This window comes from Heteronotia binoei, chromosome 20 (assembly GCF_032191835.1).
Source record: "Heteronotia binoei isolate CCM8104 ecotype False Entrance Well chromosome 20, APGP_CSIRO_Hbin_v1, whole genome shotgun sequence".
Classification (NCBI taxonomy): domain Eukaryota; kingdom Metazoa; phylum Chordata; class Lepidosauria; order Squamata; family Gekkonidae; genus Heteronotia; species Heteronotia binoei.
Window position 1 is genome coordinate 19,169,751 of NC_083242.1, and position 27,185 is coordinate 19,196,935.

The following is a 27,185-nucleotide window of genomic DNA, read 5'->3' on the forward strand; positions in this document are numbered from 1 at the left end:
TCTACTATTCAAATAAAAAATAAAGTAAAATAAAGAGGATTGATAGCCATTCTTGATAGTTTAGTTTTTTTTATTTATATCCCACCCTCCCCGCTGAAGCAGACTCAGGGTGGCTCATAATACATAACAGAATAACAATAAAGGTTTTAAAAAGGTAAAGGTAGTCCCTGTGCAAGCACCAGTCATTTCCGACTCTGGGGTGACGTCTCATCATGATGTTTTCACGGGAGACTTCTTTTACGGGGTGGTTTGCCATTGCCTTCCCCAGTCATCTACACTTTCTCCCCAGCAAGCTGGGTACTAATTTTACCGGCCTCGGAATGATGGAAGGCTGAGTCAACCTTGAGCCCGCTACCTGAACTCAGCTTCCGCTGGGATTGAACTCAGGTTGTGAGCAGAGAGCTTGGACTGCAGTACTACAGCTTTACCACTCAAGGCAGCTCACAGGGCATAATAGAATAACAACAAAAACAGTTACATTAAACATTAGATTAAAACAATTTAAAACAATTTGGTGCTATTTCCATACAGTTTACATCCATTTGGATCTAGTATCTCTGTGGCGATCATCATTCAGTTAAAAGCTAACTGAAATAATATTGTTTTGATGAGAATACAGATGCAAGGACTGAATGAGATTAGCACATATAGTTAAGTCCTGGTCTTATTGTTCTGAGTGTAACTCAGCAATCTCTTGTTCTAGTCTGCAATAAAGAGGTCACCCACTGAATGTCCTGGAAAGTTGAAGTGTTCTCTTACAGCTCTCTCAGTCTTGTGATTCTTGATGTCAGAGTTGTGTCCATTTGTCCTTTGGCATAAGAGAAATGCAACGGACAGTAGAACCCAAACTGCTACTTCAGACTAACATGTCTGTCCACATGAATCTGTACGGTTGTCTTCTAGGTGCCACTAGACCAGGGGTGGCCAAACTGTGGCTCAGGAGCACCATGTGGCTCTTTCACACATACTGTATGGCGGAGCCCCTACCACCCTGTCGGCCAGCTTGGAGAAGACATTTCTCTCTTGAAATCACTTCTCCAAACCAAGCCAGCCAACAGCTTGGGGAATTTATTTAATGTTGCTTTTTTCTATCTCTCCCCCAATCTATTTGACTTCTTTCTTTCCTTCCTTCCTGTCCTGTGGCTCTCAAACATCTGATGCTCATGTCTCCCCGCTCTCAGACATCTGCCATTTATTCTATGTGGCTCATGGTTCTTATGTTAAGGAAGTTTGGCCTCCCCTGCACTAGGAAAAAGGAAAGGTCCCCTGTGCAAGCACCAGTCGTTTCCAACTCTGGGGTAACGTTGCTTTCACAAAGTTTTCACAGCAGACTTTTTTACGGAGTGGTTTGCTGTTGCCTTCCCCAGTCTTTTTACACTTTTCCCCCAGCAAGCTGGGCCCTCATTTTACCGACCTCAGAAGGATGGAAGGCTGAGTCAACCTTGGGCCGGCTACCTGATTCCAGTTTCCGCCGGAATCGAACTCAGGTCGTGAGTAGAGAGTTCAGACCACAGTCCTTTACCACCCTGTGCCACCGGCTGCTCTCCTCTTGCTTAATTCTTTTGTCCAGGGCACGTGACTTTGGCTTCCCCGACAGAAAAAAGGGGGGGTGCGTCAGAATTGTGCGGTTGGGCTTCTGATTGGCTGGCGGGCCAATCCCAGCGGGAGGTGGCCAAGGAAGGAGGGAGGGAGGCGGGGGGCTTGGCCCCTTTCTCCTCCTCCTCCCCCCGTTCGGCTCCTTCTCATTGGCTGAGGGCGCAGGGGCGCCGGGCTGCGATTGGCCGGCGGCGGCGTTGGGGCGAGGCAATAAAACTGTCAAAGGCCGGCCGGCCGCCTGGCCTGCGCTGAGGCTCAGCCTGAGGCGGCGGCGGGCTGGGCTCCCTTCTGCGGCCTCGGGGCCATGTTCTGCTACTCGGAGGGGCTGGTGGCCGCCTTCTCGGCCGTGCTGGTGGCGACGCTGGCGCTGAGCCGGAGCGCGGCGCTCTCGTCCCTGCTGACGGGCGGCCTCTACCTGGCGCTGCGCCTCCTCAGCCTCGAGCCCGCCGCCCCGCAGCGCGCCCACCTCATCCTCCAGCCCCGCCAGAGCCCCGCCCGCATCGCCCACCGCGGCGGCAGCCACGACGCCCCCGAGAACACCCTCGCCGCCATCAGGCAGGTGGGTCCCTCCCCAGAGCCATCAGATGGGATGGGCCAGGCGTGTATGAACAGATGAAGCTGCCTTCTACTGCATCAGACCCTGGGTCCATCAAAGTCAGTATTGGCCACTCAGACTGGCAGCGGCTCTCCAGGGTCTCAAGCTGAGGTTTTTCACGCCTATTTGCCTGAACCCTTTTTTGGAGGTGTTGGGGATTGAACCTGGGACCTTCTGCTTCCCAAGCAGATGCTCTACCTCTGAGCCACCGTCCCTCGCCTGACTGGCAGCAGCTCAAGCTGAGGTTTTTCATGCCTACTTGTCTGGACCCTTTTTTAGTTGGAGATGCCGGGGATTGAACCTGGGACCTCCTGCTTACCAAGCAGATGCTCTACCACTGAGCCACCATCCCTCCCCTTAACTGTGGCCCAACTGTGGCTCTTTCACACCTATTGTGTGTTTCTCGGAGCTCCCCCATTGCCCCGTCAACTGGCTTGGGGAAGGCAAGTTTGGTGTAGTGGTTAAGCCTGTGGGCTCTTATCTGGTAGAATCAGGTTGGAATCCCCACTGACAGGGCCGACTCTGCCACTAGGTAAACTAGACGATTGCCTAGGACATTGGCCTTCTGGGGGTGCCAACTTGGGTGCTCCCCATGGGACTTGGTGACGCTATCAGTGCAGGTGGAGGAGGTGCCAGAAGTTAGGGTGCCAGCCAGTTTGGTGTAATGGTAAAGTGTGTGGACTCTTATCTGGGAGAACCAGGTTTGATTCCCCACTCCTCCACTTGCAGCTGCTGGAATGACCTTGGGTCAGCCATAGCTCTTGCAGAGTTGTCCTTGAAAAGGCAGCTTTTGGGAGAGCTCTCTCAGCCCCACCTTTCTCACAGGGTGTCTGTTGTGGGAGAAGAAGATAAAAGTGATTGTAAGTGGCTCTGAGACTCTGATTCAGAGAGAAGGGCAGGGTATAAATCTGCGGTCTTCTTCTTAAAACACTCCGCCAAGCCAGCCAGCAGCTTGGAGAATGCATTTAAAGTTCTTTCTACCTCTCACTCCCCCAACCTACCCTCCTTCCTTCCTTCTCTCAAACATCTGGCATTAATTGTAGCTCTCAAACGTCTGAAGTTTATTCTGTGTGGCTGTTCCATTAAGTAGGTTTGGCCACCTCTGGGATATGTTGCTGAAAATGTGTATCGGATCACACAGCACCAGAGTGGAAAATATGCACCCTAGAGCAGGGGTGGGAAAACTTGCTAAGCATAAGAGCCACAGCGAATAAACATCAGATGTTTGAGAGCCACAGTACATGAGGGAGGGATGGAGGAAAATAGATGGGAGGGAGAGGTGGAAAGAAAGCAACTTTAAATGCATTCTCCAAGCTGCTGGCTGGCATGGCTTGGAGAAGTGATTTAAAGAGAGAAATGCCTTTTCCAAGCCAGCTGGGGGGGGGGGGTGAGGGCTCCAAGAGCCATGTGGTGTGTGGGAAAGATTAAAATGTGGCTTCCGAGTCACAGTATGGCCATCCCTGGTCTAGAAATCACATAACTCTGCAGATATAATAAACAGCAAATAAAATAGCCATGTGAAGCAATAAAGGGGAATGTGAACTCATAAAGGGGAATATGCATTTCTGTTTTTGAGTCTAGTGGCATCTTTAAGACCAGGGGTGGCCAAACTTGCTTAATGTAAGAGCCACATAGAATAAGTGTTGGATGTTTGAGAACCACAAGACAAAAACATCAGATGTTTGACAGCTTCATGACTGGCAGGGAAATAGATGGGGGAGGTGGAGGTGGAAGGAAAGCAACTTTAACTGCACTTATTTAAGGAGAGAAATGCCATTTCCACACCGGCTGACAGGGTGGTGGGGACTTTGAGAGCCATACAACACCCCTGTTTAAGACCAATAAAGGTTCATTCAAGGTATGAGCTTTTGTGTGTAAGCACATTTCATATACATATAGACAGCAGATGCCTCAACATAGGTGAACAGCAAATTAGCATACAACATTGAAGATGTTTTGACATATGCAAACACTATTGGTTGTATGTCGAAACATTTTCACTAAGTTGTACTCTGACTTGCTGTTCACCTATGTAGAGGCATCTACCTTTTCTGTTTCTATGTATCTGAGGAAATGTGCATGTACATGAAAGCTCACACCCACAATTCAACTTTGTTGGTCTTAAAGGTGCTACTGGACTAAAAATCTGCTCTACTGCTTCAGATCAACACGGCTATTCATCTGGATCTATGCATTTCTCTGTTATTGGACTATATATTTGAATAACGTATGATAGATATTCAATGAAAATGTGTAATAGGAAAATGTATATCCTGCTTTATGGTTCTTCAAAAGTATTTCATCTAATTTTACCTACAAATGTATATCTAGCTTTATAACTCATCACATCTGATTTAATAATATATAAAGCACTTTATAGTTTCCTGAGACTACATATTTTTCTAGCTATCCTGTCATTTGTCTAGAGGTAGGAGATGACTGTAAACGATAATGAATATACAGTCTGCTGTTGGGGCTTCATAGCAAAAGTGAGAGTCATTTTAGTCATGGAGAAAAAAATGGATATCTCATTTTATAGCCACTACAGCTATAATTGTATAATGCTAAAATTTATATCTTGCTTTAAAGTTCCTCAGGGCTATGTATCCTGTTCACTACTTCAGTTTGTCATTTGCACATTGTAATTTATTAAAATATTTTCTGCTGTAGGGCTCCATAACTTTTTATAATAGAAAAAAAATTATAATAGAAAAAATGTGCATCACACTTTGTGGCCGCTTGATGCTAATTGTGTGAAAATGTACATACTGCTTTATAGCCACACAAATCACACTCATTCTCTCTGCGTGGGGCGGGGGGAGAGAAATAGTCTCTTGAGGCTAGTGGAATATACTTCTCATAATCTATAATAGATGATCTGTAGAAAAATGTCTATTCTGCTTCATAAGGTCATGAAGCTCTTTATTTACCAGTATATTGCATGTGCAAGACTGCAACCAGAGTTTGGCAGGAAACCATTAACCTCTGGAATCTGACAAGAGTCCATACTCCAGAGACAGAACTTGGTAGTTGCCTGTTTTATAGTATCACAATTATCAATAAATATTGGGATGTATTTCTCTAATCTGACGACAGAGGAGACATACACACCCCACCTTAAAAAAATGCTGTTAACTACCTTCATGGGAGGAGCAGAGCGCGGGGGCATGGTCCTGATTGATTGTTCTTAGCATTCCACAGTTAAGAAGGATATTTTTACTGCTTGCACAATCAGTCTCCTGTTTTGACACATTTACTGCGTTGACCTTGTAAACTTAACTTGTTATTCTTGTTTTAACAGATGCAAAAAAACCTAAATATCATCATTGTGTACTGATTTGCTGCTCACTCTCAATGAACTGTTACTTTTCATTTCAATGTATCTGAGGAAGTGTGCCTGCATACCAAAGCTCAAATACAACTTTGTTGGCCTTAAAGCTGCCACTGGACTCAAACTTTGTTCTTCTTCTCCAGACCAACACAGCTGCCCACCTGGATCTATGTAAAACAAAGTTTCAATTGAGTGGCACCCTTAAGACCAACAAAGTTTAATTAAGGACATAAGAGAAGCCATGTTGGATCAGGCTAACGGCCCATCCAGTCCAACATTCCGTGTCACACAGTGGCCAAAAAAATCAGGTGCCATCAGGAGGTCCACCTGTGGGGCCAGGACACTAAAGCCCTCCCCCCCAAGCACCAAGAATACAGAACATCACTGATCCAGACAGAGAGTTCCACCTATACCCTGTGGCTAATAGCCACTGATGGACCTCTGCTCCCTATGTTGATCCAGTCCTCTCTTGAAGCTAATTCTGGGTATAAGCTTTTGTGTGCAGACACATTTCATCAGCTACCTGATGAAGCGTGCAGGCACACGGGAGCCTATACCCAGAATTAAACTTCAAATAAAACTTTGTTGGCCTTAAAGGCGCCGCTGGACTCAAACTTTGTTCTATTGCTTCAGACCAACACAGCTGCCCACCTGGATCTTTGCAAAGCACACATCCTTGTTTACTGGGATCATTTAATAGAAAAAGAGGTGCTGGAGCTCATTAGTACAACTCATTTGAATATGCCACACACCCCTGACATCACCCGAAGGTGTACTAAATTATATCAGCTCAGCATCTACCTTTAAATGCTTCTTGAATTATAATAGTCATAATAAAATATTACTCCCGTCCAGTGTTCCCTCTTAAACCACAGAGTTCTGTGAGCAAAAATTCTACTTTGTGAGCTACTGGCATTAGTGAGCTACTGCATAAATTATTGTGCTCTGGGGTCATCTTTCCTGAACTAAGTCAGAAATGTGTGATCTGGTGGCTAAAAGTCTGTGAACTCGCTCGTATTAACTCAGCTTAGAGAACACTGCTCCTATCATACTTTTCAAATTACTTTCTCACAGTGGCATGATGAAGATTTCCATCTGTCTGCTTTATATGTTTTGGCTATTTTCCTATTTTTTATGGGGGAAAATATTAGTTTGTCAAATTTTAGAGTTCAGCAAAATTCTCACAGGAGGTTTGAACAATGAAGCCCAGATGCAGGCATTTGTGTGTGTGGGGGGGTGTTTAAGAAAGAATGAACACAATAAAATTTAGAGGTTCTGGAGCTCCGTTCCCGTGAGCTCCGGCCCAAAATACTTTATTTAAAATTGTATTTGTAAACTTTGCTTCATGAGGAGTCTTGTGATGTGAATGGAATCTGCACCAGGAATAACCTTCACAGGGCCAGAATCAGAACCCCCTTCCTTCACGTTGAAATGTCGCACTGGTAAACAAACCGAAGCTAGCAATTGCAATTAAATGTGTGGCAAACACAGGAAGGATTACACTCACTTGTTTTGATTACACTCCCTTTTAGTAGGAGTGATTAACGCATCAGTGAACCACAGGGGTGGCAAAAGGAGATTGAGGAAGAATCGCACTGCTACAGCACCAACCTCAAATCAGACTTTTCCCTGCAGCCACTGTGGCCGGATCTGCCTGTCCCGCATTGGTCTTGTCAGCCACCAGCGAGCCTGCAGCAGACGTGGACTACTGCACCCTTCTTAAATCTTCGTTCGCGAAGTCAAGCCGAGAGAGAGAGAGAGAGAGAGAGAGAGAGAGAGAGAGAACCACAGGGACTGCCCTTAGAACAATTAGCCTTAAACAGTGGCTACAAACTAACAGGGGAGATGACGTGCAAATATTTGTGAATCATTGACAGTAAATATCGTAATCTTCCATTGTTCGAGATATGATCCATGGCAAACTTGATGAACAGGGAAAGGAGAACTGTTTACTCCTGTGTCTACTTCCGATTTATTTTGCACCCCAAATATCAGATCACAAACTATTCCACAGTTTCGTTTCCTTGTTTCTGAGTGGGACGTGGATAGTATCTCTCCTGATCTTCCAAGTTACTTTGCTCCCGTCACCTTACCAAGGAAGGGGAGGGGAGTGCAAAGATCAGGCTTCAGGCAAGTGTAAGAAAGGGGTGAAAGCAGGGGAACAAAAAAAGAAACAAGACAGAGATGAAAGTACGGAGATTACCTGCCAACCGCCCCAACTTCAGACAGTGGAAACTCCCCTGTTCCCAAATTTTCTGCATTCCTTTCCATGAAAAGGACAAAAAAGAAAAGTAAATAGATAGACTTGAATAGGATATAGCCTAACTAGAAGGCTAATTAAATAGCAGTCCGGGTTCGCCAAACCTCAGATAATTCATATGTTTACAGATAGCATCGGTATCGGGGTGGCCAAACTTGCTTTAACGTAAGAGGAACACAGAATAAACATCAGATGTTTTGAGAGCCGCAAGACAGATGTTGGAAGGAAAGGCAGGCAGGCAACTAGATGGGAAAGGAAGAGGTAGAAAGAAAGCAACTTTAATTTTAAACGCCTTCTCCAAGCTGATGGGGCGGTGGAGGCCTTATGTTTTAACCAATTTATTGATAGCATATGGTTACAGAACTTAATTTCCCTTCGTTGCTTCAATACTAACCCATATGACTTTTCAATCCCCCCTCCCTCCAATATAGACTTCCCCGAGGTTATAGATTCTAATTCAATACTAAAGATACATCTGACTAATCAAAATTCGTTATATAAATATTTTCCCCCCCTTCTTGCTTCTTCGTTTCCCCCCCCCCCCATTATTACTAAAAAATTGTCCAATGTCTTCTTACATTCGACTCTTTCTCTATGTATTCTTTAAACTTCCTCCACTCTTTTTTAAATATCTCCAAATCATAGTCTCTTAATGTTCTAGTTAATTTATCCATTTCACTCTACGATAGAACTTTCATAGTCCAATCCCATTTATCCGGTATTTTTTCTTGCTTCCAAAGCTGCGCATACAATGTCCTAGCAGCTGATAGCAGGTACCAAATTAGAGTCCTATCTTCCTTTGGATATTTTTCTAATTGTAATCCGAGCAAAAATGTCTCTGCAATTTTCTTAAAGTCGTAACCCAATATTTTGGAGATTTCTTGTTGTATCATCTTCCAATACTCTTTCGCTTTTTCACATGTCCACCACATATGGAAGAAAGAACCTTCATGTTTTTTACACTTCCAACATCTATCCGACATTTTCTTGCTCATCTTAGCCAATTTTTTCGGGGTCATATACCACCTGTACATCATCTTAAAACAATTTTCTTTTATGCTCTGACAAGTTGATATCTTCATTGAGTTCTTCCAAAGGTATTCCCATGCATCCATTTGTATTTCTCTATTCACATTGATTGCCCATTTGACCATTTGAGATTTTACTACTTCTTCTTCTGTAGACCATTTCAATAATAACTTATATACTTTTGATATCAATTTTTCATTATCACCAAGCAGGACCCTTTCCAATTCTGTTTGTTCTCGTCTAATTCCTTCCAATTTTATATCATTTTCCAACAGGCTTTTAATTTGTTGCATTTGAAACAAATCATATTTATTGTCTAGCTCTTCCGAAGATTTTAATTCAATTTTATCTCCTCGAATATTGAGCAGTTGGTTATATGACATTTCTCTTTTATTGTCGGATTCAGCTGTTATTTTTATTACTTCTGCTGGCACTATCCACAGCGGTTTTCTCTCGTCCCCATATTTCTTATATTTTATCCAAGTACTTAGTAAAGTGTTTCTAACATAGTGGTGAGAGAAAAGACCATCCATTTTATTCTTCCCATAATACATATACGCGTGCCAGCCGAATTTATTTCTGTGAGCTTCTAACCATAAAGGTTTTTTATCTAACAGCATTATCCAATCTTTAATCCATGTCAAACAAACTGCATCATGATACAATCTTAGATCAGGAAGTTGAAAACCTCCTCTCTCTTTAGCATCTGTTAAAATCTTCATCTTTATTCTTGGTTTCTTTCCGGCCCATATAAAGTCAGAGATTTTCCTTTGCCATTTGTTAAATTGTTTTGCATCTTTTACAATCGGGATGGTTTGAAATAAATAATAATAATAATAATAATAATAATAATAATATTTTATTTTTATATCCCGCCCTCCCCGCCAGGCGGGCTCAGGGCGGCTAACAGACATGGGGATCCCATGATTCACATAAAACAACATAAACAGTTTTAAATATATCAGTCACAAATAAATTATTTAAAATAGTTAAAATATATAAAATGGTGCTAAAATACTGTATCATAATGTACGCAAGATGGCTAGATGTCCATTCGTTGGATTAATCAAGTTCTATCTCAAAAGCCAGCTGGAAAAGAAATGTTTTGCAAGCCCTGCGGAACTGGTTCAGGTCCCGCAGGGCTCGCACCATCTCAGGAAGGTCGTTCCACCAACGAGGGGCTATCACCGAGAAGGCCTGCTCCCTGGTAGCCTTCAACCTAGCTTCTCTTGGCCCAGGGATTGTTAGTAAGTTCTGAGAACCGGATCTCAGCGCTCTCTGGGGCACATATGGGGAGAGGCGGTCCTTTAGGTAGGCAGGTCCTCGGCCATATAGGGCTTTAAAGGTAATGACCAGCACCTTATAGCGAACACGGTAGACAACCGGCAGCCAATGCAGATCCCGCAGCCCAGGCCGCGCAGGTTCCCACCGTGGTAGTCCCTCCAGTAGCCTGGATTAATAAATAAATTACATTATTACAATATTATTACATTACATTATTACATTACAATAAATAAATACATTATTCTTGGCAAAATATTCATTTTGATTGCAGCTATCCTACCCAATAAGGACAAATTAAGCCTATTCCATTTCATCAAATCTTTGTCCATTTTGTACCACAGTTTTTCATAATTATTTTTGAATAAATCAATATTCTTCATTGTTATCTCTATTCCAAGGTATTTAACTTTGGTTGTGACTTCACAACCCGTCACCTCTTGTAGTTCTTTTATTTTATTTGCTTGCATATTTTTACATAAGAATTTTGATTTCTCTTTGTTTATATACAATCCTGCTAGTTCTCCATACTCTTTTATCTTGGCTAACAACAATGGTGACACTTGAATCGGATTCTCCAGTATAAACACTATATCGTCTGCAAAAGCTTTGTATTTATAAGAGAATCTTCTAATTTTTAAACCTTCTATTTCTTCATCTTTTTGAATTTGTTGTAACAATATTTCCAGGGTCATTATAAACAACAGTGGTGATAACGGACATCCTTGCCTTGTTCCTTTACTCACTTTCAGTTCTTTAGTAAGATCTGCATTTATACACAATTTTGCATATTGATCTGTATATATTGCTCTTGTCATTTTTATAAATTGTTCCCCTAAATTAATTTTTTCCATTACCGCAAACATAAAGTCCCAGTTCAAGTTGTCAAAGGCTTTCTCTGCGTCAACAAAAAATAAGGCCGCTTCCTTTTCTGGGTGCTTCTCATAGTATTCCACAACATTAATGACAGCTCTCACATTGTCTTTTATTTGTCTTTTAGGAAGAAATCCGGCTTGGTCTTTATTTACAAAATTGATCAAATATTGTTTCAATCGCTCTGCTAAGATTCTTGAGTAAATCTTATAGTCGTTGTTCAACAATGAAATGAAACAATGAAATTGGTCTATAATTCTTTACATTTGTGATGTCTTTATCTTCCTTAGGAATCAAAGAAATTGCAGCTTCCCTCCATGTCTTTGGGATCTTCCCTTCTTCTCTTATTGTATTTAACAGTTTCAACAGTTTGGGTGTTATTTCATCCTTAAGAGTTTTATAAAATTTTGATGTGAATCCATCTGGCCCAGGGGCTTTACCCTCTTTCATTGCTTTTATTGCTGCTTCTACTTCAATTTTCTCTATTGGGTCATTTAATATCTTTTTCATATATTCCGTCAAAGGTGCCACCTGGATATTCCGTAGATACTCTTCCATTTTTTCTTTGCTTATATTTACACCTTTAAATAAATTTGCATAGTATTTAAAAAATTCTCTTTTAATTCCTTCTTGATCCACTATTTCTTTCCCATTTGCCGTAATTTTATTTATAGTCTTATTTTCTTTCTTTTTTTTCAATTGCCAGGCTAAATATTTACCAGGTTTATTCGCACTTTCAAACGATTTCTGTTTCAAATTTTTTAAATTCCATTCTAACTCTTTGTTCAGCAAATGCTTAACTTGGGATTGTAATATCGTAATTTCTTTTATTAATTTCTTTTTCCCTGGTCTTTTTTTCAAATCCTTTTCTTTATTATTTATTTCCTTTTGCAATGTTGCCAACTTTTCTTCCTTTGCTCTTTTATCTTTATTGTTCAATGTAATTAATAGTCCCCTCATTACTGCTTTATAAGTGTCCCATACTGTTTGAAATTCGATGTCATCCGTTTCATTTATTTGGAAGAATGCTGCAGTCTCCTTTCCTAAAAATGATACAATGTCTTTATCTTGTAGTAAATCCTCATTAATTCTCCATCTTCTTGTTTTCTTTCGCAGTTTTGTAGACCAACATATTGGGTTGTGATCCGCCCAAACCTTTGGTAGAATCTCAATTTTTTTTGTTATGAGGCCCAAATTTTGGGAACCCCATATCAAGATGTCCTTGAGCATCCCCTGGCATTCCTGAAAGCAGGAACCTGGCTGTGATCTTGCACAATTTTTTGGCGAGATGGAGTTTGAGCAGGAGGAGGTTCAGGCAGAGTCGGTTTAATTGGAGGGTGATGGAATTAGCACAGATCACAGAAGTGGCGGAACTGAAAAGGATTGTTTTGGAATCAGAGTTTCAAACCCCGACTCTTCTTTCTGGAGTTACAGAATCACTGCAGTGTTCTTGGCTTCACTGAGATCTTGCCGCTGTGAGTTTAGGGTTGAGAATTAAGAGGTGTTGTTATGCAGTTTACGTCCATCAGGTTGCAATGGGCAGCTGCAGTTTCACAGGATGCGAGCCCCTGGACATTTCCCTTGTTAAACTGGCTCATTGCGATGAGTTTACTTTTCACAGAGCAATCTACTTGCTGTTTGCTTTGCAATATCTTGGGTTGGGCTCAGCGTCAACATTTGGGCTTGCGCTAGATTGTCTGTGCAAACACAAACACAAGAAAAAGACCACGATAGCTGTTTGCGCTAACATTTTGTATGCTCACTTGCATTGCTGCTGGCACAAGACCTTGTGAAACCAGTTTCTGGGCACTATAATATATAGGGAGGACACAGGACAGAAGTAGAATTATGCAAGATCTTGTAGAAGCAGGAATGCACTACATACATTCAAGTTTCTGGTTGCACAGTGTTGGCTCCAGCAATGATTAGTCCTCCTAAAAAAGTTATTACAGACCTTTTTAAAAATCCTAGTAAATTAAGTTCATTTTGATACCAAATGCAAGAGAAATCAAGCAGAGATCTTGCAGGTGTGAACAAGTTTGTTCAAAATCCTGCCGAAGAGAACTTTGTTTAAATGAGCATGTGTCTTTCTCCCTCCACCCCCAAGACAGTTAAATAAAAGTGTACCTGTTTGTTAATGCTTTGTCCATTCAGCTTTCTTAAACTAGAGCAGGTGTGGTCAAACTTGCTTAATGTAAGAGCCACATGGAATAAACATCAGATGTTTTGAGAGCTGCAGGACATAAACAAATATTACACACACGTCTTTATTAAAACTCTTCATAGTTTCTTTACACTGAAAGATAAAATACATATGTATGCACTTTACAACACAACCATGCTTGAAGGAGACTTTTTAAAAAACAAAAGCCGGGAATAACAGTCCCCATAAAACCAGCATAGGGAAAGGGTAGGGAATTATTTTTTGGCACCGGTGGGAGAAGGAAACACACATGTACCACATAAATCACTGACTACCATTTGCGTTATTATGCATTTCTTTTTGTCTTGTCACCAAGCTTAGTAAATACAGCTCCTACAAGAGCTATGAAGCTAAGGGGCAACCCTGCACCATCCCCTTTACTTCTGTTCCTCCTTTCAGTGGCTCCCTCGACTCTTGCACTCTCTTTTCCTGCTCTAGGTCTCCAGGCGACTTCTGTGGTGGAGGAAGAGAGCCTGCAAGCCTGCCTATTTCCCCCTCCTTCCCCCCTTCACACACAGCAGAAATAGTTACCTACCCGTGGGTCAGCTCTCAGAGGTTGACTGAGGTCCTGATGCTAAGCATGCTTACTTGAGGGTAAGCCTGCATTAAGTTCCTCCTTGATCTTTGGGAGCCACAAAATATATGTGAAAGAACTGCATGTGGCTCCCGAACCACGGTTTGGCCACCCTTGATCTAGAGCCTGCTTTAAGAACATAAGAGAAGCCATGTTGAATCAGGCCAATGGCCCATCCAGTCCAACACTCTGTGTCACACAGTGGCCAAAAAAACCCAAGTGCCACCATCAGGAGGTCCACCAGTGGGGCTAGAAGCCCTCCCACTGTGCCCCCCCCAAGCATCAAGAATACAGAGCATCACTGCCCCAGACAGAGAATTCCAACAATACGCTGTGGCTAATAGCCACTGAAAGACCTCTGTTCCGTATGCTTATCCATATCCAGTCCCCTCTTGAAATTGGCAATGCTTGTAGCTGCCCACCTCCTTTGGCAATGAATTCCAAGTGTTAATCACCCTTTGGGTGAAGAAAGACTTCCTTTTATCAATTCTAACCCGACTGCTCAGAAATTTAATTTAATGCCCATGAGTTCTCGTATTGTGAGAAAGGGAGAAAAGTACTTTTTTCTCTACCTTCTCTATCTCATGCATAATCTTCTAAACCTCTATCATGTTACCCCTCAGTCAACGTTTCTCCAAGCTAAAGAGCCCCAAGCGTTTTTACCTTTCTTCATAGAGAAAGTGTTCCAACCCCTTAAATCATTCTAGTTGCCCTTTTCTGCACTTTTTCCAATGCTATATCTTTTTTGAGGTGCAGTGACCAGAATCGTACACAGTACTCCAAATGAGGAAACACCATCAATTTATACAGGGGCATTATGATACTGGCTGATTAGTTTTCAGTTCTCTTCCTAATAATTCCCAGCATGCCATTGGCCTTTTTTATGGCAATCACACACTGTCGACATTTTCAGTGAGTTCTATAAACTTTTCTATAAACTTTGTTATCGGAGGATTTTCTATCGCCAGGGCCTGTTTCATAGGTGTTTATCGATGCTCACATCGTTTGATCACACAGAAGAAACATTAAGCTGCAGTTGAATGCTAATGTAACCTTAGTTACTCTGCACCGAGTTTGCACCACAGCTAAAATAGGCTCCCACATGCCTGGCTGACTTCTCCATTGAGATTGGTTGCTATAACCAACAGAGCAGCACTCACAAATGGTCAGATTCTAAAAGGCTTTCACCAAAGCTGTTAGAGTTTTGTGTACTCAATGAAGCAAAGTTCTTTACCAAGCAGAACCAGACACATTGTTCAGACATTTGTGCAAATCTAGGACATTTGCTCATGCATGCAGATTACCCATATGCTTCCTCTCCTTTGCATGATTCAGCAGGGAAAGGGTTTGACGTATTTTAGAAAACGACAGAATGGCAAAGAGAAAGGGAAGCCTGTTGAAGTTTCCCAGTCTGGTTCTTTACTGTATATTGCCAGTTACTCCATCAGATATATCACTGTGAACGTGAAAGCTACAAATGTGCTTTGTTTAAAAAAGGTGGGGGCAGGGAACTAAGATAATTAGGATAACTAGTTCTCTGTGGTTGCATGGTACATTTGCAGATTTAATGGGTTTGGCAGCCTAGCTGTTCTTGTAATTATGTTAGGCAAGCCAGTATGGTTGTGTTTTTAGGGATCTATCCAGAAAGATGTCACTAGAAATGACTTATTTCCTGTGTTATACGTGTAGGTTGGGTTTCTGAAGGGCATGTAAATAAATGGATCGAGCATAGTGTGGAGCCGTACAGCATTCAGATTAGCAGGGGCCAAAATTCAAGTCAGAGTATAGTACAACAGTGGCCAAACTGTGGTTTGGGAGCCACATGTGGCTCTTGAAGCCCCCACTGTCCCATTGGCCAACTTGGAGAAGGCATTTCTCTCATTAAATCACTTCTCCAAGCCAGCCAGCAGCTTGGAGAATGCATTTGAAGTTAAAGTTGCTTTCTTTCCACCTCTCCCTCCTCCAATCTATTTCCCTCCCTCCTTCCCTTCAATATTCATGTCTTGCAGCTCTCAAACATCTGACATTCATGTCTTGAGGCTCTCAAACATCTGATATTTATTCTGTGTGGCTCTTACATTAAGCAAGTTTGGCCACCCTGGTATAGTTGGTGGATCAGTTATAGTCTTCTGGTTTCCAGTGTGATATGTTAGCAAAACATGTGCCAAAAGGCCAAGTCTGCGGTGGTCCACACTCCTTTTTAAGGTGGTTTGTCTTTGTTTGTTTAAGGCAGCCGAGAATGGAGCAACAGGTGTGGAACTGGACCTCGAATTCACTGCCGATGGTGTTCCTATCCTGATGCATGATGAAACAGTTGACAGGACCACTGATGGGTCTGGCAGCTTACGTGACTTGACCTTTGCTGAGGTCAGAAAATTTAATCCAGCTGCTAAACACAGATTGTGGTAAGTGAGCCATTTGTATGACACTCATTTCTGGAAATGTGATACATAAGAACATAAAAGATGCCATGTTGGATCAGGCCAATGGCCCATCCAGTCCAACACTCTATGTCACACAATGGCCAAAAAACGCAAGTGCCATCAAGAGGTCCACCAGTGGGGCTAGAAGCCCTTCCACTGTGCCCCCCCCCCAAACAGAAGAATACAGAGCATCACTGCCCCAGACAGAGAGTTCCAACAATAAGCTGTGTTTCCAGTCAGTATTTCAATAGTATTTCCAGTCATTAACTATGTCTTTTCTCTTGGCTTCTTTACAACTCTGTGTGGTTGTTTACGTGAATGCAAGTTCCACAGAAGCCAGGAACATCTACTCACACAAATTTGCATGGAAGGATTGGAGCCCTAATTTGTTTCTTCCAGTCACATCCTATCTCAGTGGGGTAATTCCAGAATAAGCAGTTGTGAAAGTGCAGCATAGGTCCAGAGCAAAACAATAATCTATATTAGTTTAAGTATTTGCTTTCTTTTAGAAGTTAAGGATCAATGATCTCCCAAAAATTTTTTTTTGGGGGGAGGAATATTTTTTAACATGCATGTGTGTGTGTGTGCACATGTATGTGCACCTGGATGTCATGATGATAACCTCTGGTGACTGGGGGCCTCGAGGATATTCAGAGAGGTGGCTGAATAAAGCCTGTCCCTGCCCTCCTGACTGCTGGTATTCCAAGGAGGTCTTCCATCCAAGTACTTGCCAGAGAAGAACCTGGAAGTCCTGGTGACCTCTGGTGACTGACCCCTACTGGGGGCCTGGAGGATATTCAGGGAGGTGGCTGAACAGAGCCTGCCTCTGCCCTCCTGACTGCTGGTATTCCAAGGAGGTCTCCCATCCAAGTACTTGACAGAGAAGAACCTGGAAGTCCTGGAGACCTCTAGTGACTGACCCCTACTGGGTGTCAAGCATGGTAGAACTCCACTGGTAATTAATTGTTTTAGGGTCCTCCATAAAACTAGTCTGTGAAATATCATGGAGAACCCAGGTATGTTGACTCTGTTATTCTTTCCCCCTCCGCCTTCTTGCTTTATTGCTTGTGAAGCAGAGTAGTGAGAAACAAAACTAACTTGAGAAAGAGTAATCAGCACCTTCCCATACATTCCTGTCTGGGAGTTTGAAACATCTGGGGGAAAGCAAGGACGAGATACTGATAACATTGTGAGAATGTAGACATTTATGATAGTTTATATGTTAGAGCGCATCCCTCGCCCGCACCTTTGGGAATCCTTTGACGTATGTCTTAAAAGTATTGTATCAATGTATCTTTAGCATCACTCTCAAAAACCTGTACTAGGAGAAAGTATCAGTCTATCAATAAATGTAGTTTTGTATCAAACTTGACTCGTCATGTCACTGGGGGCCTGGAGGATATTCAGAGAGGTGGCTGAATAGAGCCTGCCCCTGCCCTCCTGACTGCTGGTATTCCAAGGAGGTCTCCCATCCAAGTACTCACCAGAGCCAGCCCTGCTCAGCTTCCGAGATCTGACGAGATCAGGCTTGCCTGGGCTCTCCAGGTCAGGCATCCCCAACATTTTTTAAATGGTCAACAACAATGGCATGGGGGAGGGAGTTAGATTTGGATTAGTCCAAGACAGCAAACTAGAGCATTTAACCTTTTCTACCTTGCAGTTTCCCTGATAAAAATCTCCCTCCTACTATGAGCTCCAGCAAGAAAAAAAGTGGCATTCACCTTCTTGAACCTGTCTTTTCTTTATTGAGGATCACTGAATCTAGTGTGGCCGGGAGGAAATTTTCATTGGGGACGTTTATTTATTTAATTTATATTCCGCCCTCCTCGCCAAAGGCAGGCTCAGGGCGGCTCACAGATTAAGGGTCATGCAATCGGATTAGCATGACCAAACAAGATAAAACAATAAAAACATAAAAAACATATGAACAATTATTAAAACATCCACAGGTGCTAGTACAGTCGTTTCAGACAACACTTAGAATTCTAATGGTGGTACATAGCTAAATGGTCAATATTAGATGTTCTAAATGATCCCTGGATCACCATAGCATAATGAGATAGAACCATTGGTAGTATTTTTGGGGCCTGTCCCGTTGCTGCAGGTGTTGCCATTGTTAAAATGCATGGTGGAAGAGTGCCATTTTGCGGGCCCTGCGGAACTGTGAGAGCTCTCGCAGGGCCCTGACCTCCTCCGGCAGCTCATTCCACCAGCTAGAGTCAGCAGTGGAAAAGGCCCTGGCTCTAGTTGATTTAAGCCTAACTTCTCTGATGCTGGGAACTGTCAACAGGTTTTGAGACCCAGACCGAAGTGCTCACTGAGGCATGTGCAGGGAAAGGCGGTCCCTAAGGTATGCAGGACCCTGGCCATATAGGGCTTTAAAGATAATAACCAGCACCTTGAAGTGAATCTGGTACACTGTTGGTAGCCAGTGCAGCGCTTTCAGCACAGGCTGAATGTGTTCCCGTAAAGCAGGGTTCCCCCCCCCCCCGGTGGCCCGGATATTTTACACTTCTCCTTCGTGGCCCATTAAAATTCGGGGGTGGAGCCAGGAGACTTTGGGAGTGGAGCCAGGAGACAGGAAATGATGTACAAACAAGCCTAAAACTCTTGCAATATATTTTTTAGGAAAAGTAGGAGATGGTGGAATTTTGCAATGCAATTTTAAAAATAAAAAATCAAGAAGAAGCACAAGGATCACACAGCAGAAAACTAAAAATATAAAATGCTCTCATCCTGGGAAAACATGAAATGGCAGGGCATTTCAAGCTTCTCCCCTGCCCAGGTCTACTCAGATTAGCAATGGCAAGGAAGGAGAGTCAAGGGGAAAGTATGACAGAAAGAGAGACAGAGAAAAGGTAGGAAGGAAGGAACCGACCTGAAATGGCAGTGCTGGGAAAACATGAAATGGCAGGGCATCTCCCCCCCCCCCCCCAGGTCTACTCAGATTAGCAATGGGAAGGAAGGAAGGAGAGAAGACTGACAGAAAGAGAAAGAGGATGGGAAAAGACTGACTGACAGAAAGAAAGAAAGAAAGAAAGAAAGAAAGAAAGAAAGAAAGAAAGAAAGAAAGAAAGAAAGAAAGAAAGAAAGAAAGAAAGAAAGAAAGGGAGGGAGGGTGAAAGAAAAAGGAAATATGAAGGAAGGAAAGGGGAAGGAAGGAGTGAAAGAAAGGAGGGCCAAAAGGAAGAAAGAGAAAAGAAAAATGAAAAAAAACAGGATAGGAGCAACTCACTTTTAGAAATGCTGACTCTCACTGCAAGCGCCTCCTTATCCCTCCCTTCCCCACCACTGGTATATTTCCGGCTTTGTGAAGCTCCCCCTCCTCACCTCCTCAGTGAGGAAAACAGAGCTAAGATAATTCAGCGCTGAGGCATGCCGCCGGCATTTCGAAGGCACCGCGCCTGGAAAGGGCGCATGGCTGATCCCTTCTCCACTGAAGTGCCAAGGAGGGAGGAGCCATGTGCCCTTTTTGACTGCGGTCTGTTTGACCTGCGGCCGGCTTGGCCCAGCGCAGAATGAGCTCAGTGTTGATTTCCCACCGATCGCGAGGGAGGGCTTTGTACAGGATGAAACTGACCTGCCTGCGGTGGGGAAGGGTGAGAGAAGGAGGTGCGGAGGCACACAACCCGGAGGAGGGAGGCACGATATGGGGGAAGGAGGGGCCGCCAGGGGACTGGAGGCCCCGTAGCCCAACGTTGAGGGCTCCGTGGCCCGGTACTGGGTTACAACCATGCCTTTGAGAAACGCTGCCATAAAGGAACTCCCATTAAAAGCCTGGCTGCAGCTAACTGGAGTCACCGGATTTGGGACAAGGGCAGCCCCATGTAGAGGGCATTACAGTAAACCAGAATTGAACCAGAGAACAGAATTAATTCTAGTCCTCTCTCCCCAGCATCACAGCCTAAATCCTAAGCAGGTCTACTCTAAATTCTGCTTAAGTCTATTCAATGGGGCTTACTCCCAGGAAAGTATTTTTAGGATTGCACTGTGAATAAGGCCTGTCCTGGGCTGGGTTTTAATCTTTAAGGGATGGGGGAACTTCCCCCCAAAACTGAACTGTGTGCTTGTCCTGTTCTTTAATGGGATTGAAGTGTGTGCAGTTATTTCTGGATCATACCCTTAGATGCTTCATGGTGAGATAATCTGGATAGCCTTGTGTTTTCTTGCTCGAATTACACCATGACACCCTTTCCTTATAGGAGAGATTACCGTGGTGAAAAAATACCCACACTGAAAGAAGCCGTTTTGGAAAGCATGCATTATGACCTCATCATTTACTTTGATGTCAAGGGCCACGCAGACCAGGTACTGTTTGCTTTACAAGATGCTAAATTCTAATCTCCTGGTGAGAAAACACACGCTGGAGTTCTGTCACTCAGCCAGCTCTGAGAGGGATCTCTCTCTTGACATATTAATGTTTACCCCCCCCCCCAAAAAGATAATTTTGTTTGTTTTCCAGTGCCAGTCACAGCTGGTATGTCCACATTGGCCATTATGCCTGGCTGGCATCTCAAACATCAATGATTTAAGCTCTCCTTTTTCTCTTTGAAAGACTAGTAATAAAGTAAAATGGGGGTGGGGAGCATGTTTTCTCTAAGTGGTGAGGGTGGAGTAGGGTAGTGACCAGTCCTCATTTTGGGGAGGAGCTCACAGGAGTGGAGCTCCAGAACCTCTATATTTTATTGTGCTCTTTCTTTTTTACACCCCTCCCCCCCCCAAAAAAAACACTTGCTTTTGGGCTCCTTTGTTCAAACCCCGTGAGAATTTTGCTGAACTCTTAAGAATTGAGAAACTTTCTAATATTTTTCCCCTTTGCCCCTGAGCTCCCTCAGAGGTTCCTCCTCCAAACTGTAGTAGTCGCATGCGAAAGGCAGGACTGGAACCAGTGGGTTGAAATTAAATCAAAAGAGTTTCCAGCTCAACATTGGGAAGAACTTCTTGACAGAGCGATTCCTCAGTGGAACAGGCTTCCTCAGGAGGTGGTGGGCTCTCCTTCCTTGGAGGGTTTTAAACAGAAGCTAGATGGCCATCTGACAGCAATGAGGATACTGTGAATTTAGGGGGAGGTATTTGTGAATTTCCTGCATTGTGCAGGGGGTTGGACTAGATGACCCTGGAGGTCCCATCCAGCTCTTTGATTCTATGAAACGGTGTGCATTCTTGCATACTCATTAGCCCTTGCCCAGCATTTCTTAAGATGCCAACCTTATTTTAGGCTAATTCTGTCACATGTGCCTGTACAGAACTTTCACGTAATCTATTCTCCGGCAGGCAGTTGCAGCCCTAAAACACCTTTACCAGGAATATCCTCGGCTGTACAACACTAGCATTGTTTGTTCTTTTATGCCAGATGTCGTCTACAAGGTAAAGTTCCATTTGATAGTGTTATGGCAACACTTATCGTTCTTTATGTTACAAGAATACAAGGAAGGCTTAGCACAGGGGTGGTCAAACTGAGGCTCTTTAAGCCCCCACTGCCCCATTGGTCAGCAGCCTGGAGAATGAATTTAAAGTTATAGTTCCTTTCCTTTCCCTTCCCTTCCCTTCCCTTCCCTCCTAGGTTAAGCAGGTTTGGTCACCCCTGGCCTTAACAGAGCTCATGTATTAAGGGTCATGTTCTAGCAAACATAGTGTATGCCTTGAGGCTAAACCTTGCTTCCTTTATAAATTACAAATACCCACATGAAGATAATGAAACACAAAGGGGAGGGGGGCCAGACATTGAGGACACATTTGCAGTTCTCCCCAGAAGTCACCAGCTCTTTTGGTACCCAAGACGCACCTGGTGTTGCCTTTTGTCGGCTTGGTCTTCCAGATGAGGCAAGCAGATCGGAACGTTGTGACAGCGCTCACTCACAGACCGTGGAGCTTCAGTCACTGGGGAGACGGGAGGCCTCGCTTCAACTCCTTCTGGAAACACTACTTGTCTCTCGCTCTGGATGTCGTCATGGACTGGAGCATGCACAATTTCCTGTGGCACTTCTGTGGGGTTTCCGCTTTTCTGGTGCAGAAAAACTTCGTTTCGCAGTAAGTGTTTGGTGACACAAGGTACTCTGAAGCCCAGCCCCACTTTATTGCCCTCCGCAGAGGTTTGGAAGTGGGGAAAAGAGGACAAGCAGATCCCAAACCGGGAAAAATCAGTACAGAAATGTAGTGGAATGGATATGGAGTCCTACTTTGTTTAAGTAAAGGATGCTCCCCAAATTCTGCTCTTCCCAGAATCCATATTTTGGACTTGAATTAACCTGGCCTTGGATTGTGAAAAACACTACAAATTGTACAGTGATGTGTTTTGATCAGACTGTCTGCCTCCCCCCACACCATATTTGATAATGATGCCCCTTACAATGACATCAGAGATATGTGGTATTTTGCTATATGTGTAGTCATGATCCTCCATGACTGAATGAATTGGTTCCTATGTTGAACACATTGCTGAAATCAGGTCCCATCAGCAGCTTATTGGATTTGAAAGAGAGTCACTCAAAATGCAACATTTCTTATCCGGAGAACATGTCATTTTCAAGATTCCACATAGTCCACTCTTGTTCAGAACTGCATGTCTAGTTGGACATTTTTGGACAACAGGAATTATTGGAGTGAGACTATTGAAAGTTAAACTGTATCTTATTGTGCTGTTATACTATTTTGGTTCTGACCACAAGCCAAACAAGAGAGATTGGATTTTTGTACCGAATAAATTGTTATCTAATGTTTTTAAGAAACATGAGTGACATCTAGGGGTCATAGTCAGTGGTCCTTTTGACTTTTCATTCTGGTACTTTGCCAGCAAGCAGAAATGTACCCATAAGATTGCCTGAGGACTGAAAAGCTGGCATGCCATTTGCATTGAGAATATTCAAAAATACAGTTCTTCTTTCAAATTCTAACCTCACCACAGCCACTCATCCTCCATTTATTTACACCATTTTTCATCCTCTCCCCCCGCTTCAGGGAGTACGTGAGACAGTGGTCTGCCAAAGGGATCCAGGTGGTCGGTTGGACAGTCAACACCATTGCTGAAAAAATGTACTACGAAAATGTTCTCCAGGCCAGCTACATCACCGACAGCTTAATTGAGGATTGTGACCCCCACTACTAGCTCCCAGCCTTCACTGGACTCTTCCGGGTTTGACTTATTAGGCAGACTGATGTCAATCAGCATCGGTGCTTCAAGGGATTCAGATGATCATGGGTGCGCTTGTTTTCTTGGACTGGGCTACCCCAATCCAAAACCGCCTCCAGATTTTCTCCTTTTGCCACCCTGAATAAGAGACCTCAAAGTACAATTGTTTTTGATCTTGAGAAGATCTGAGATTTTCAATGGTGAGAAGAAAGGGCCCATGCAGCTCTCCCTCCAAGAATCAGACTGGCATTACTGACTTTGCAACAATATATGTGTAGGATTTGCAGATTTACTAAGTTGAGCTGCTTATTGGGACTAAGCTCTGATATTAGATCTCTCTAAATCATCCTTGTTACTTGAATCATATTTATCAGCCCAACTTAAGACGGGAATCTGGAGAGGAGGCCTGTCGCTCGGACCCAAGAGCTTGCCCTTCCTCCTCCCCTTCTCTCTGAAATCTAGGGGCTGTGCTGGAAAATAATATAGTGTATCTGATCACTTTAGCGTCCACCGGCAAGGGTGCGTCTACTGAGGGGCATGCCATTAAAGGCCATTAGTGGAGAATCAGGACCAGGAAACCGTCTATACAACAAATAGGACTAGGCATGCTGGGTCTTTACTGGCATATGCTGCTCCGGATGGGCGGGCAACGTAACTTAGTGGCCTGTACATATCAGCTTCCAAAGTCACATCTGATCCTAAAGACACAGCTTTTTTATTTGGATCCCTGGGGTCCATACCCAAGACAAGATCCAATATCTTAGGTGAAAATTATTTTTCTTGTAAATCTTTCTAAGGATGGTCCTTTGAACAAGATTCTAGATTCTGTGGCGGCGGAGGTGGGTTAAAAATCAGGGCCTTCTTGCAGATTTATTCCCAGAACATTTTAGGCTAATTGATTTTCAGAATTATTCTGCCATCTGTATTCCAGAGATCAATCCCAAATGCAGTCCTGTAAGTATTAAGTATTACTTTACTGCATTGGAATTTTCTGAAAATTTCATCCTTTTTTGCATAGCTGGTATGGGAAATGGGGAAGCAAGCAGAAACATTAACCCGCTTTGAAGAACGAGACCGCAATTTAGACTGTACGTGGGGAAGGTTTAAATAAGATCGACGATCAGCTTCCCAGGTAGCCACCAGCCTATTCAGAATCTGGGTACAAGCATATTTAAAACTCCCAATTTTCCCCTGTGTATTCCAGCAGAGGGAAAGAAACTGAAAGACATTTTTAGGCGACGCCTATGAATTTGGTGTTAGAAACTAGCTTTTACATGAAGATAGCCATGCAGCAATTGCACAATTGAGATGAAAAGGGGAAAAAGCCCCAATTTAGATAGCAGATGCAATTACAGTTCCAGCAAATAGGCACTTCTCAGCCTCCTCTTGTTGGCAGTTGACCCGGTAACCTGTCTGGGAGGAGTGGCTGGGTCAGCTGGCAGTCGAACTGCCCCTGGTGTACAGGGCCATGGGCACGTGTCAGCCAAGCCTCGTAGCTAGGTGCCACAGGCAGAGGGGGCCACTGGGGAGGGGACCATGGGGGTGAGTGCAGAAACTGCAGAGGCTGGGGGGCCATCTCTCTCTCTCCTGCCTGATTTAAAGAGTCTGCCAATCAGCTGATTGGTGGGCACTTTGAATGGCATGGGAGGGGCAGTGGCATAATTTAAATTACACAGGAGGGAGGGTGGCCGTGGGATAGGGGTGAGGGCCCCCAAAAACCTGTCAGGGGGCCAGGCCCCACGGGCCCCTGGTTGGCTGCGTGCCTGATTTAATTGCACCTGCCAAGTCAAAACTGACAAAACAGCTCTGTTCTGCAAAGGAAATGAGCTCCGCAATGATTTACCAAAAAATATATAAGCTAAAGGAGATTGAAAAAAAGAGATGAAAAAAGAAACATGAAATGAGATTTCTATTTCCAAATTGCAGCATAAATTGCACCAGAAGACAAGGGTTATTTTTAATTCTTATATAATTTCCGTTAAAAATACTGCGATTAGAACAGCAATAATTCAGTTCAGAGAGAAGGATACCACAGATGTCCACAAAACTGTGCCTGGCAATTCTCACCAGGGACACTGATCCAGTGCTCCATTTTTTAAAAAATGGTCCATTTCCATGTTCCTTCAAGCATGTGAGTGATCCTGGACTTAGAAAAGGGTGGGGGGGGGGGGGGTTAGAAATCAGCAAACTATTTCAGTCTCTCGATATATTTCACTGCACTGTGTTCTCAAAAATCATAATAAATTAAACCGCAACCAGTGGGGAAGGTTTGATTTCTGAAGCAAAATCCTTGCTTTTTAATCCTGTCTTCATCAGCCCACATTCAGAGTTATGTCACTTCTTACACAGACTTAACAGCAGATGCAATTGCAATTCCAGCAGCCAGGCCCTTTGGTTGTGCAAACTGCCGAGTCCTGTCCCCAAAGTGCTTCTTGGTGCTTCTTGCACCTCCATGTCTGTGCTTTCATGGTCTAAAGTCTTCTTCATCCATTTCCCATTCGGCCTGCTGCCTGGCTCTCAGAGCAAGAGCCAGGGCCTCAGAAACCCCTGCAGTCTCGCCTGGCTGCTGGTTCCCTTGAACAGCTGTAAGCAAAAGACAGACATTGAGTTGCATCCTGCCAGCTTTTCTGCTCCAATCTTGTCTGATTGCTCTCCTCTCAGAGCGGCTTACAATCTCCTTTCCTTCCCCTCCGCACATCAGACACCCTGTTGAGGTAGGTGGGGCTGAGAGAGCTCTGACAGAAACTGCTCTTGAGAGGAACAGCCCTGAGAGAACTTGTGGCTGACCCAAGGTCACAGCAGCAGGCGCATGTGGAGGAGTGAGAATCAAACCCGGTTCTCCCAGATAAGAGCCCATGCACTTAACCACTACACCAAACTGGTGTAGGATGATGAAATTTTAAACATAGCTGGGTAAGGGAAGAGGTGTCATCGGGAGGTGTTTTGCAATCATGATTTCCATCAGCACCTCCAAGAAAATCTAAGACTTAACTGCAAAGTGCTAACCAATGCCAGATAAACCAAAGGGTTACTGTAACTCTGTCCACCTGTGCCAGCATACTACTGATCAGACAATAAAAACCAACTCCGTTCCTGTCCTCCAGATACCAGTCTTTGACTCTACCGAAGTAAGCAGTGCTGGATTAAACCCTGCGGAGGCCCCCAGGCAGTCGAAATCTTGGGGGACCCCTCCCAAATTATCTCATGGCCTCCGCTGCAGCCTGCAGGCACCTTCTCAAAATCCCCTTTTACTAAGCTGCGGGAGAGAGGCAAACTTGGTGACAACGGCGGCAGCAGCCGCACCAGGCAAGTCGAGCAAACAGTGGCTCAGTTGCTGGCTGCGTGTGCAGGCTGGGAGGGCTGCAAGCAGGGGGGAAATGGGTAGAGAAAAAGCCACCCTGAGGACCCTAAAGGCATGGGGGCCCATAGGCAGTGCCTACTTGGCTTCATTGTTAATCTGGCCCTGAAAGTAAGTAAACTTGGAAGTGCAAGTGTTGCCTTTGCTACCAGGTTGTCCTTCCTGTGTTGGGGTCATGACTTACCTTGAGAAAAGGTGGTCATTTCAGACTGAGGGGAGAAGCTGGTCCTTCGAGGGACTGCAGCAGAATGTGGGAAGAAGCTGTTCATTTCGGGCATTCCTGAAGGCTGAGGGGAAAACAAGAATAACAACCATGTGATAGGCAGAGATTGGTTGTGTCCAGGGCTCTTTTTGTAGCAGGAACTCCTTTGCATATTAGGCCACACGCCTCCTGATGTAGCCAATCCTCCTGGAGCTTCCAGTAGGCCCTATAAGAAGAGCTCTGTAAGATCTTGGAGGATTGGCTACATAAGAGAGGGGTGGCCTAATATGCAAAGGAGTTCCTCCTACAAAAAAAGCCCTGGTTGTGTCTC

General features: G+C 43.9%; 1 protein-coding gene and 1 long non-coding RNA gene across 3 annotated transcripts; one reads left to right on the plus strand and one right to left on the minus strand.

The window, feature by feature from the left end:
• The first annotated feature begins 1,900 nt into the window (after positions 1 to 1,900).
• Positions 1,901 to 25,554, plus strand: GDE1 (glycerophosphodiester phosphodiesterase 1). Of its 2 annotated transcripts, none has more exons than XM_060260882.1 (6): positions 1,901 to 2,155; positions 15,972 to 16,147; positions 20,368 to 20,473; positions 21,440 to 21,532; positions 21,984 to 22,195; positions 23,123 to 25,554. In XM_060260882.1, the coding sequence occupies exons 1-6, from the start codon at positions 1,901 to 1,903 to the stop codon at positions 23,268 to 23,270; spliced, it is 990 nt and encodes a 329-aa protein (XP_060116865.1). In that variant the 3' UTR covers positions 23,271 to 25,554. The 2 variants fall into 2 exon arrangements, with proteins under 2 accessions (XP_060116865.1, XP_060116866.1); XM_060260883.1 differs by having other exon boundaries at positions 1,902 to 2,155; positions 15,976 to 16,147.
• On the minus strand, positions 25,192 to 26,938 carry LOC132588487 (uncharacterized). The gene is made up of 2 exons (XR_009556507.1): positions 26,837 to 26,938; positions 25,192 to 25,877 (listed from the first exon to the last, which is right to left on the minus strand). It is a non-coding gene; the product is annotated as an uncharacterized LOC132588487 (long non-coding RNA).
• Between the last annotated feature and the right edge of the window lie 247 nt (positions 26,939 to 27,185).